This window comes from Schistocerca americana, chromosome 7 (genome assembly GCF_021461395.2).
Source record: "Schistocerca americana isolate TAMUIC-IGC-003095 chromosome 7, iqSchAmer2.1, whole genome shotgun sequence".
Taxonomy (NCBI): Eukaryota; Metazoa; Arthropoda; class Insecta; order Orthoptera; family Acrididae; genus Schistocerca; species Schistocerca americana.
Window position 1 is genome coordinate 428,176,642 of NC_060125.1, and position 13,476 is coordinate 428,190,117.

Genomic DNA, 13,476 nt, shown 5'->3' on the forward strand with positions numbered 1-13,476 from the left:
AGATGAATTTTTAGGTATGAAGTATCAATTGCATAAAAAAAAAGAAAAATTTATTATGTCCTGTAAAGAAACCTTAAGTTAAACTGACACGTTCATTACGAAATATCGTATTCATGGCCCGTGTAACAAGTATTAATGTAATGTAGATTACCTTACCTTGTCATTCAGTTGCAACACCAGAAGAAGTTATCCACTCTCATTGTTGGCAATTGTTATAATGTTTTGGCTCATGTCACACGTAGGGAATAACGTATTGTAGGGTATAGGCACATATCCCTGTAAACCTCAGCCACTGATATTAAGGAGCGCAGAAAATGTTGAGGGGTATGCAAACTCCATGCCACTTAAGCATCTGTTATTATTCATGACTGGAATTATGACCATCATTCTATCTCCTTAAGTGTCAGCGGAGAAGTCGTTAAATAGGCGTCTTTTCTGGAGACATGAACTGTTCGATTTTGTTTCTAGGGCTGGAGCCACCATTGCCACTGAGGTACTCACCAATGGAACCAACGCGGTAATTGAAAGTGACCAGCAGCACCCCCTTGTCCATGAAGTAGTCGGGCGCCCTATTTGTAGATGAGCCCACCGTGTATGCCCCACCGTAGATGTTGACCATCACTGCCAGTGGAGAGCTGTCGTTCACCAAAGGTACGTACACGTTGACGTATAGGCAGTCCTCAGAGCCAACACCTTCCTGGGGGCACTCCGAGCCGTATGTCAGCGCATCCCGCGTTCCAGACCAGTTGGCTGCTGGCTGTGGCGCCTGTGGTCGTAAATGACACAATCTGCTAAAGACATTTTGCTTTTCGAATGTTATTCTGGCATGGAGTAAAACAGAGCGCTTGTTGAAGGGAATGAATAGGTTTCTTAGCATAGATTGGCTGAAGGATGAACAAGGAAATGACGAAGGTGAACAGCAAAATTAGGAAGGATACATTTGGGTAAAAATTTAACGTATTCTCTCCTCCAAGAAGCAATATTATGCAGGATGACTGAAGCAAAGACGACAGCAAAAGTTGTTTGATACAGTCAAAGAAAGCTTCTTCAATAAAAGAACTCAGCTGGTTCCAAAAATTAATATCCTCAACGCGTACGTCCGGAGCGTGGCATTGTATGGAAGTGGAGTATGTACTATGGGAATCGGAAGAACAAGAAACTCTCTGAAATGTAGTAAAAATAAGGTATCAAATCAAGAAGTACAAAAATTAATAGTGGAGAAAAGAAGCCATATTAATTCTTTACGAGAAGAAGGAACAGGTTGTGAGTCATCTACTACAGAGTAGTTATCTTGGAGCTGGAAGGAGCAATAAGCAGAAAAATAGTGGGGTTAGACGAAAATGAGGGTGGTGAGTGTAGTAGTTATCCATAGAAGAAAATATACGCAAAAGATAGGAACGGAGCAGTTAGCAAAAAACTGCGCTCAAAATTGATGACGTGAGAAAAATAGTGAGTATAAGGTTTTCCAAGTCACTACGAAGTGTGAGTTACGTATTTCTGTTGTCCTATAGATTAGTGATCCTTCAGTACAGTACCGATACTTGGAAATACAGTTCTTATCATGTTTATTGCGTCTTCGAGAAATGGAGCTGTATGCAGACAGCTTGAGAATATTTGTCTATTTAGCCCAGAAAACAGTTCCAGGAATTATGCGAGTAGGTTTTGAAATGACATGAATTATAGGGACGTAGTTTCCATGAAAGACGTAGGTTTTAAAATAATTCATAATCCACATAGAACATCCTAACATGGGTTCACAACAGTTTGGGAGTGAAATGCCAACTGAAGAGCACGTGCACCGCTTCAGGATGTTTGCATGAAGCCAACAGAAAGTGCCTGAAAAGTTACAAAATTGTATCCTGTTACAGTGCATAGAAGGAGTGAGCACGTGCACCGCTTCAGCATGTTTGCATGAAGCCAACAGAAAGTGCCTGAAAAGTTACAAAATTGTATCCTGTTACAGTGCATAGAAGGAGTGATACTCTGTGAAAACTAAGAGACACAACACAACACTCAGGCACTCCATGGGCCTGTGGATATTCTTATCCAGTAGAAATGTCTAGACGCCACACCAGAAACACAGACACATTATGTGGGTCAGACGTAACGAAACGTCTATACTACAGTTAGAGAACATGCAACCAAATTTGGCTACAACACCTCCAATAAAACTGCCATAAATCTATATTACCTGCCCATCTTAAATACACTGGAAATTCTTTAGAAACTGTAGGGAGTAATCTAATGATACTGCGTATACTAAACAAAGGCAACAAAGTGGATCTTTTTGAAGCATTGAAATTTTTTTATGAATAAAAGAGAATACTATACGCGTAACATACCTAACTACGAAGATGGAACAGTGGCAATGAACTTTTTGATGGCGTCTTAAGCATAGTGGATAATATACAATAACTTTTACTGCTATCGCCTCTTTAGTGCCTGAAATTACGTGAACTTGAATCCAATGAACGCATTACAATCGATTCACTAACAAATAAATATCAGTCTATATAAGTTTCTTAATAAGGCTATGCTCATATGACAAAATTCTAAAGCTGTAAACGAGCTCGCACACACACACACACACACACACACACACACACACACACACACACACGCACACACATACACCGGTAGATTTTTTTTTTCAAGTTGTGTGCTATTCAGAGATACAAATGTGTAACTATAATGACCTCCAGAATGGTTATCATTAAACTTTCGCTGCTTGAGAGGGCCGCCATGAGATACGACTGATCGTAGGACAATGAAACATTGTGGAAACATATATAAGGACATATGGAAGGGAAACTAAGAAAAAACCATCGAAAGAAAGACATTTTGATTTTCACGTCGAAGGCTAATATTTGTTACTTTCTTACCATTTCAAGCTCTTGCTTAATATGACGACCGTCTAGACACACAACAGGCTGGAACCACACTGGAGACTGCTCTACTGCTGCTTGAAACATCTCAGGGGGGATGTTGTTTTTCTCGCTTCCCACGCCCGGGTTCCCGAGTTCGATTCCCGGCGGGGTCAGGGATTTTCTCTGCCTCGTGATGACTGGGTGTTGTGTGATGTCCTTAGGTTAGTTAGGTTTAAGTAGTTCTAAGTTCTAGGGGACTGATGACCATAGATGTTAAGTCCCATAGTGCTCAGAGCCATTTGAACCATTTTTGGGATGTTGTTTACATCCCTCGCTATGCTCAGCTTCTGCCGCCGCATTGCTGTTCAGCATTCTCATACATGGGAATAATAACTTCTTCCACAATTTATGGCGCATTTGGCTGTCGGTCTCTTCCAGGAGCAATTCCGAAATGGCCAGCTAATTTGATCTCCAGAATCATGTTACACTCTATTTGTATCAACTGTTTCACCTGAATATGAGGTTATCATCCCTCAAGACGCGTCGCGGAAGAAACTGAAAGTGACCGACATAAATATTTATTTTAATTTATAACTTAAACAGTCAGAGTTTCCTCGTCAGATTCTAAAATGGATGTCGTAAGCTGAAGATTTCGAAAATCACTTCCAACTCTCCGAATTATTGCTACGAAAACTGTAAAGTGACACGCCGCTTCCAGCAAGAGTTTCGTTACAGGTAAAGTATCACTTACAAACCACGGACAAATCATTCTCCACAATATGCAATAATCCTCAGTTGACTAGTGCCAGTGTCGTCGTAACTGCCGTCTGCTTCACATCTGCTGTACAGCGAGCTACGTAAATTGAAGTATTAACTGTGTTTTTCTTACTTGTCACTTCTATTTCCGTGTGTTTTTACTTTTAGGAAGCTTTAATTTTCGAGTACTACTAATAGTGTTCCATAGATTTCGTGTTTGCTTTGAATACAGTCAGAGAGAGTCCCTTTAGTCAGCTGTAGTGCCAGTAATGTAAGTGTTTGTTCTAAATACAGTCCAGAGACAGGTAGTGCTTGTTTTTATTGTTTTCAACAAGAAGTGTCTACTAACCACAGTTTAGTTAGCTATCAGCTGTCTTTAGTGAATTAGCAGTCTAGTTAAAAGTTGATTAACTCTCTACAGTAAATTGTTGATTTCTTAGGATGGGTAGGATGTGTGACTTCTGTATACGGGCGCAGGAGGAGCTGGCCACTGTTCGCGAACAGCTGAACGTGCTGATGGCCACGGTCAGCCGTCTTCAGGCTGTTGCTTCGGAGTGTAGTGGCAGTGGGGAGTCTGGTGCGTCGCATGGTACACCCCAGGTGTTACATGCTTCACCTACGCTCCCTGCTGTCGAGACATCTTTGCGGGTACCGGGCGCCGTTGGGCTACCCTCTCCCCAAGGGGAGTGGTGGGTTCAGCGGCGTTCGTGTCGCACTAGGCGGAGGGTCAATGTGGAGGCTGTCCATGTGGCATCGCCCGCTCTGCCTGTGAGTGGACATATGGCCGCTCCTTCAGCGAGGTCCGAGCAGGCACAGTGGGGGAGGAGTTTATTAGTGATTGGGAGCTCCAATGTTAGGCGGGTGATGGAGCCCCCTAGGGAAATAGCGAAAAGATCGAGCAAGAAGGCCAGGGTGCACTGTGTCTGCTTGCCGGGGGGTCTCATCCGAGATGTGGAGGAGGCTCTGCCGGCGGCGATAGGGAGAACTGGGTCCACCCGACTGCAAATTGTTGCTCATGTCGGCACCAATGACCCCTGCCGTCTGGGTTCAGAGGTCATCCTCAGTTCATACAGGTGGTTGGCGGAGTTGTTGAAGGCGGAAAGACTCGCTCGCGGGGTGGAATCTGAGCTAACTATTTGTAGTATCGTTCTCAGAACCGATAGCGGTCCTCTGGTTTGGAGTCGAGTGGAAGGCGTAAAACAGAGACTTAGACGATTCTGTGGAGATCTGGGGTGTAAATTTCTCGACCTCCGCTATCGGGTGGAGAAATGTAGGGTTCCCCTGAATAGGTCAGAAGTGCACTACACGCAGGAAGCGGCTGCAAAGGTAGCGGAGTACGTGTGGAGTGCACATGTGGGTTCTATAGGTTAGAGAATTCCCTCCCTAGGCCCGACAAGACGCCTCCTGAGACGCGACAAGGTATTAGTAGGCAAAACGCAACAATATTAACGTGGTAATAGTAAACTGCAGGCGTGTATACAGAAAGGTCCCAGAACTGCTCTCACTAATAAACGGTCACAATGCCCACATAGTAATAGGGACAGAAAATTGGCTGAAACCAGATGTAAACAGTAATGAAATTCTAAACTCAGATTGGAATGTATACCGCAGAGACAGGCTGGGCAGTGAAGGGGCAGGGGTGTTTATAGCGATAAGAAGTGCAATAGTATCGAAGGAAATTGACGGAGATCCGAAATGTGAAATAATTTGGGTGGAAGTCACGGTTAAAACAGGCTCAAACATGGTAACTGGATGTCTCTATAGGCCCCCAGGCTTAGCAGGTGTTGTGGCAGAGCACCTGAAGGAAAATTTGGAAAATATTTCGAGTAGACTTCCCGTCCATGTTATAGTTCTGGGTGAACATTTTAATTTAACTGATGAGGACTGGGAGACTCAAACGTTTATAACGAGTAGAAGGGACAAAGAATCCAGTGAAATTTTTTCAAGTGCGTTATCTGAAAACTACAGTTAAACAGAGAACCGACTCGTGGCGATAACATATTAGACCTTCTGGTGACAAACAGACCCGAACTATTTGAAACAGTTAATGCAGAACAATGAATCAGCGATAACAAGGCAGTTACTGCATCGATGATTTTAGCCATAAATAGAAACATTAAAAAAGGTAGGAAGATTTTTCTGTTTAGCAAAAGTGACAAAAAGCGGATTTCAGAGTACTTGACGGCTCAACACAAAAAGGATCGGTGGACAAAGCTCAAAACCATCGTAAAATATGCATTACATGAGTATGTGCCAAGCAAGATCGTGAGAGATCGAAAAGATCCATCGTGGTACAAGAACCGAGTTAGAAAACTGCTGCGGAAGCAAAGGGAACTTCACAGAAAACATAAACATAGCCAAAGCCTTGAAGACAAGCAAAAATTATTCGAAGCGAAATGTAGTGTGAGGAGGACTATGCGAGAGGTGTTCAATGAATTCGAAAGTAAAGTTCTATGTAGTGACTAGGCAGAAAATCCTAAGAAATTTTGGTCTTACGTCAAAGCGGGAGGTGGATCAAAACAAAATTTCCACACACTCTGTGACCAAAATGGTACTGAAACAGAGGATGACAGACTAAAAGCCGAAATACTAAATGTATTTTTCCAAAGCTGTTTCACAGACGAAGACTGCACTGTAGTTCTTTCTCTAGATTGTCGCACAGATGACAAAATGGTAGATATCGAAATAGATGACAGAGGGATGGAAAAACAATTAAAATCGTTCAAAAGAGGAACGGCCGCTGGACATGATGGGATACCAGTTCGATTTTACACAGAGTACGCGATGAAACTTCCCCCCCCCCCCCCCCTCCCCGCCCCCCTTCTTCCAGCGGTGTACCGTAGCTCTCTGGAAGAGCGTAGCTTTCCAAAGGATTGGAAAAGGGCACAGGTCATCCCCGTTTTCAAGGAGGGATGTCGAACAGATGTGCAGAAATATAGACCTATATTCTAACGTCGATCAGTTGTAGAATTTTGGAACACGTATTATGTTCGAGTATAATGACTTTTCTGGAGACTAGAAATCTACTCTGTAGAAATCAGTATGGTTTTCGAAAAAGACGATCGTGTGAAACCCATCTCGCCCGAGAGGGCCATAGACACGGGTTCCCAGGTAGATGCCGTGTTTCTTGACTTCCGCAAGGCGTTTGATACAGTTCCCTACAGTCGTTTAATGAACAAAATAAGAGCATATGGACTATCAGAATAATGATTTCAGATGTGCCGCAGGGGAGTGTCGTAGGACCGTTGCTATTCACAATATACATAAATGACCTTGTGGATACCATCAGAAGTTCACAGAGGCTTTTTGCGGATGATGCTGTAGTACTTCGAGAGGTTGTAACAATGGAAAATTGCACTGAAATGCATGAGTATCTGCAACGAATTGTGAAGGGAATGGCAATTGAATCTCAATGTAGACAAGTGTAATGTGATGCGAATACATAGAAAGAAAGATCCTTTATCATTTATCTACAATGTAGCAGGTCAGCAACTGGAAGCAGTTAATTCCATAAATTATCTGAGAGCAGGCATTGGGAGTGATTTAAAATAGAATGACCATATAATGTTGATCTTCGATGAACCAGATGCCAGACTGAGATTCATTGGAAAAATCCTAAGGAAATGCAATCCGGAAACAAAGTAAGTAGATTACAGTACACTTGTTTGCCCACCACTTGAATACTGCTCAGCGGTGTGGGATCCGTACCAGATAGGGTTGATAGAAGAGATAGAGAAGATCCAACGGAGAGCAGCGCTCTCCGTTACAGGATCATTTAGTAATCGCGAAATCGTTACGGAGATGGTAGATAAACTCCAGTGGAAGACTCTGCAGGAATGACGCTCAGTAGCTCGGTACGGGCTTTTGTTGAAGTTTCGAGAACACACCTTCACCGTATATCTCGCGAAGAGATTATGTGGATAAAAGCGGAGAGATTAGAGCCCACACAGAGGCATACCGACAATCTTTCTTCCCACGAACAATACGAGACTGGAATACAAGGGAGAACCGATAGAGGTACTCAAAGTACCGTCCTCCATACACCGTCAGGTTGCTTGCGGAGTATGGATGTAGATGTAGATGTAGATGAAGATCCACGTTGGCTGAGAGAAGTCGGTAAACAACCACCTTGGCCTGTCAATATACGGTGCGGATTTTTCAAGAACTGTATTATTAATCCTTGTTTTATTGCAGGAACTCTGAATAACTACAAGTGCATACGATTCCTAGCACATATGCTACTGCTTTTATTGGAGACGTTCGACTGGAAATAAGGCAGTTTATTTGATACCATCATTACTCATGTCCCACACATTCCCCCCAGATAATTACAGACAAAACAGAGAAATCGGTCGTTCGGGAAGCATTATGTTACATGCTCTCCGTCTACAATTTTTTACCCTTCACACTTCCACCACATAATAAATTGGATGATCCCTTGATGTTTCAGAGGGTGTGATCCCTACTTTTAATCACGGTATGCACAAATTTCTTTTCCACTCAGTTCTGTTCATTACCACCTTATTGGTTACCTATCTAACCATCTAATCTTCAGTACTGTTCTGCAGCATCACAGTCCAAAAGCTTCTATTCTCTTCCTGTTTGAACTGTTTATTATACACGTCTCTCATCCACACAAGGCTACATGCCATGGCAAATATGTTCAGAAAAGACTTTCTAAGACTTCAGTTTATACTCTATGTTAGTAGATTTGTACTCTTCAGCAGCGCTTTCCTTGCCATAACTAGTCAACATTTTTTGTCCTCTCTACTACCGCCACCATCAGTTATTTCTATGTAGAAATGGCAAAACTCAGTGTCCCGTTTCTTATCTAGTTCACTCAGCTTTGCCTGATTTATTTCGACTATATTCCATTACCCTTTTTTTTGCATTTGATGGTGTTCATCTCATGTTCTCCTAACGAGACACTGTCCATTCTTTGAAACTGCTTCTCGAAGTCCTTTGCTGCCTCTGACGGAATTAAATTATCATCGGCAAACCTCAACACTTTTAATCTCGTGAAATACGTTCCAGAGACATTAAAGACCCAAGGAAGTGTTATAGGCCCTCTGTTGTTCCTGATCTATATTAACGACGTAGGAGAAAATCTGAGTAGCCGTCTCAGATTGTTTGCAGATGATGCTGTCATTTACCGTCTTGTAAAGTCATCAGATGATCGAAACGAGTTGCAGAATGAGTTAGATAAGGTATATGTATGGTGCGAAAAATGGTAATTGACCCTGAATAAAGAAAAGTGCGAAGTTGTTCCCATGAGTACTAAAAGAAATTAGGTAAATTTCGATTACGAGATAAGTCACACAAATATGAGGGCTGTAAATTCAACTAAATCCTTAGGGATTACAATTACAGATAACCTAAATTGGAACGATCAAATAGATAATATTGTGGGTAGAACAAACCAAAGACAGCGATTCATTGGCAGAACACTTAGAAGGTGCAACAGGTCTACCAAAGAGACTGCTTACACTACGCTTGCCGCCCTATTCTGGAGTATTTCTGTGCGGTGTGGGATCTGCATCAGGTGGCACTGGCATATGACATCGAAAAAGTACAAAGAAGGGCAGCTCGTTCTGTATTATCGCGAAAGAGGGGAGATAGTGTCACAGACATGATACGTGAATTGGAGCGACAATCATTAAAACAAAGGCGTTTTTCGTTGCGACGGGATCTTCTCATCAAATTTCAGTCACCAGTTTTGTCCCCCGATTGCGAAAAGATTCTGTTGGCACGCACCTACAAAGGGAGAAATGATCATCACGATAAAATAAGAGAAATCAGGGCTCGCACAGAAAAATTTAAGTGTTCGTTTTTGCCGCGCGCCGTTCGAGATTGGAACGGTAGAGAGACAGCATGAAGATGGTTCATTGAACCCTCTCCAGGCACTTTATTGTATAGCAGAGTAATCACGTAGATGTAGATGTTGGTGGAGATCTCTATCTACGATAATGAACACAGGTCGAACCAATGAATAAAAATTTGTACCAAATCTGTGATTTAGACCCAGGTTTCTTGCTCAAAAGGGCACATGCGCTAACCACTACGCTACCCTGGTACTGTACCTAACATATAAGCACAATTTACTCTAGTGCGTCTCTCCCTAATGCAAATTCCAATTCGCGTCTCAACCGAACCTGATATTTCCCTTCTTAACCCGTATCAGTGATGCAGACGCTCTCCAACACTGGAACAGCTAAGGTGCTATTCCATTGTTGGTGAGCCCCGGAAATACGGATACGAGTTAAGAGTGCGAACATCAAGATGGACATAGGCATGACTTGTAGTTTTTGTTAGGGTGGGATGCTAGGAGTGTGCGCTAGGGTAATCCAAACAGCTATTCTAGATGCAGTGACAGGGTGGAGCAGTGGTAGCACGTCTGTCTAGTGAGTAGAAAACCCTAGCTGGAATTTGGTGTTGGTCCTGTTTTTTTCACTAAATGAGCATGTATCCATTCTCAACATTTTTATTTCTTCTCCCTGAAGATAAATTCCTTATCCAAATTTTCTCTGTGGCTTCCTCTACTGCTTGCTCATTCTACAATTTAAATAACACCAGGGACCGGCTACAACCCTGTCTCACTCTCTTTCAACAAGCGCTTCCCTTTCATGCCCCTTCGCCTCCACTCCCCGCACGACTCTTACAACATCCGTCTCGTTTGTTACAATTTGTACATAACATTTCGCTCCCTATGTTTTACCCCACTGCCTTCAGAATTGCAAAAGTGCATTCCATTCCAACCGGCATTTTCAGAAGTTTTCTCAAAATCTTTAAAAGCTATAAACATATGTTTGCCTTTACTTAACCTATCTTCCAAGTGAAATCGTAGGGTCAGTATTGCTTCGAGTTAGAATTTTGCAAAACATAACTTAGTAAACTGAGAGTTCGCAAATACCCACAAGTGTCAGCACTTGCTTTTCTTGGAACTGGAATTATTAGACTCTCCTTTAAGTCTGTGGTAATTTCGCCTGTGGAGGTGGAAGAGTTTTGTCATGGCTGGCATTCCCAAGGAACCAGTGGTTCCGATGGAATGCTGTCTATTCCAGGGGCCTTGTTTAGACTTGTGTCTTTCAGCGCGTTATGAAGTTCTTTCCGCAGTATCATATCTCCTGTCTCATCTTAATCTGTATCCTATTCTCCAGTAATGTCTCCAAGTACATTTCGCTTGTATAGTCCTTCTATATACTCCCAACTTCCAGCTATCCTTTCTTTGTTCAGTACAGGTTTTGCATCTGAGCTTTTGATGCTCAAACAGCTGCTTTTATTTTCACAAAATGTCTCTTGAATATTCCTAAGGCACTATCTATCTTTCCCCTATTGGTATAATCTTCTATATCCATTCGCTTCTACTGTAGCCACTCAAGCTTAGTCATTTTTAATATTCCTATCAGTCTCATTCTTAAGACTTTGGATTCCCTTCAGCCGTCTTCATTTGCTGCATTTCTATGTTTGCTACATTTATCAATTAAATCTAATATTACCTGTTACATCCTAGGATTTCTACTAGGCTTTTCCTTTTTACCTTTTTGTTCCTTGCTACTTTCACTATTTCGTCTCTTAAAGCTTCTTCTGCATTCCTTCATTTCCTTTCCTGTCCCACTCGCAAGGAGAGAGAGGGAAAAATGACTGTCTGTATGCCTCAGTATGAGCTCTAATATCTCGTGGTTCGTGCTCATGGTCCTCACGCGTAGTGTATGTTGGTGTCAGTAGAATCGTACGGCAGTCAGCTTCAAATTCCAGTTCTCTAAATTTTCTCAATAATGTTCCTCGAAAATAACGTCGCCTGCCCTCCAGGAATTGCCGAAGCATCTCCGTAACCTCTACGTCTTGTACGAAACTGCTGGTGGCAGATCTAGCAGCCCGCCTTTGAATTGCTTCGATGTCTTCCTACAATCCGACCTGATGTGGACCCCAAATACTAGAGCAGTACTCAAGAATAGATCGCACCGGTCACCTTTACAAGCGAACTACTCTTTCCCAAAATTCTTCCAATAAACTGAAGCCGACCACTTACCTTCCCTAACACTGTTTTTACATGCTCATTCCACCTCGTATCGCTTTGCAGCGTTACGCCCAGATATTTAAGCGACTTGGCTGTGTCAAGCAGGACGCTACTAACGCTGTATCAGAACAATAAGGTTTTTTATCCTATTGATCCACCTTAAATACCAAGTAGGAAATAGGTAGGGCCTCTTTAATAACAGCTTCAGTTAAGTAAAATTAGCAGATAGAAAACAGGCAGGCCTTCAATGATAACAGCTTTAGTTAAGTAAGATTACCAAACTGAGAACAGTCAGGCCTGAAATTACCAAACAGAAAAAAGGCAGGCCTTCTTTAATACCAGCAGCCGTTAAATAAAATTACCAAATAGGGAACAGGAATACCTTCTTTAATAGCAGCTTCAGTTAGGTAAAATTACCAAATGGAAAACAGGCACGCCTTCAGTGACAACAGCTTCAGTTAGGTAAAATTACCAACTAGAGAACAGGCAGGCCTTCGGTGACAACAGCTTCAGTTAAGCAAAATTACCAAACGCAAAACAGGCAGGTCTCCAATAATAACAGTTTCAGTTAACTAAAACTACCAAACAGAAAACAGGTAGGCCTTCATTAATAACTGATTCAGTAAAGTAACCGAGAGTTTGAATTGCCTCCTCACAAGGGGTGCGCCAGAAGGCTTACGCGCAAGGAACACAAAACTACACCGAATAGGAAGGACAAGAAAGGTCATAACTAGAGGAGCAACCTTCAAAGGCCCTTTTCGTTGGGTACAGACCGGAAAACGAAATATTAATACAGCAAGGCCAATTACATGAAAGCAACAACAACCAGCCAAACAGTATTCCCGCGTCACTGCAAGATACTGACTCTACTACGATGGCGAAAAGCCCGAAAGAAAACTAGGCTGCCAAAGTCGATTATATAGACTGACCAACTATAAATTTTGAGACGCAGGCACCTCCTAAGCCAACAAAATGAAATAATGATGACATCTGCAATGGCCGAAGGTATCTCGAAACCGGCACCCGGCCGTATTACAAGAGAAAGGTACTTATCTGGTGTTCGAAGACTTTCGGCAGAGAGGTCGGCTAAAAATCAACAATCTAGATACGCCGGAGCCGTCTGGCCACAACTTAAAAGAAATACGTTATCTCTCCGGCTCAGGAAACATCATCGGGTCACACAGTTTAAGTTAGCCTGTTAACAAACATCCAAGGCCAGTATCGACTCAGGAAAAACAAACAACACCCACAATTCAAGGAACCCACTGGTAATGAAATAAGTTAGTTAAGAAGTAACAATGATTGCAAAAGACCTCTAGGTATCAATAAGAAAATAACAGTTGAGACCTAAAAATCCAAAACAAGTTGACGAATCGAAGATGAAGCTTGCCGGTTCAAAAGGGGCCCAGAATTCAGCACAGCGAAACTGGCCTCAACTGCCTCATAGTTGTGATCGTCCCACAGATGATTGGCCAGACTATGCACGAAGTCGGCACTCGAAGTCAGCTAGGTATTCAAATCGGCCCCCCCAATATGCCCAGCAACCATTCGCCAGACTCCGTGCCTAAAACGATTGTGCAAGTGTTCGCCTTAGTCACCGGCGGACACCTCACACCCTCACCCACTCTCCATTACCACTTCCCAACTCGCCACGACACAACACTCCCCATCCCCCATCAGCAACCTCGAACAAAGATCTTAGTGGCCTCAAACCAGAGGGACATACGACAGATCGAGAGAGAGGCTCCATGAAGACGACAGGCGACACCACCATCCCCACCACGGCTCAGACACTTTACTGATAAAATTCTGACGGTCGGAGTGTCTTTATTCAGA

The 13,476-nt window shown here is 42.7% G+C and overlaps 1 protein-coding gene across 1 annotated transcript in view; it reads right to left on the bottom strand.

Annotated features, from left to right (window-relative positions):
* The window catches only part of LOC124622603 (esterase B1-like), a 91,630-nt gene that overhangs the window by 61,058 nt on the left and 17,096 nt on the right, over positions 1-13,476 (bottom strand). Inside the window, exon 3 of the mRNA XM_047148363.1 lies at positions 502-766. Within this exon, the coding sequence (XP_047004319.1) occupies positions 502-766 (265 nt within the window). The remainder of the gene's footprint in view (positions 1-501; positions 767-13,476) is intronic.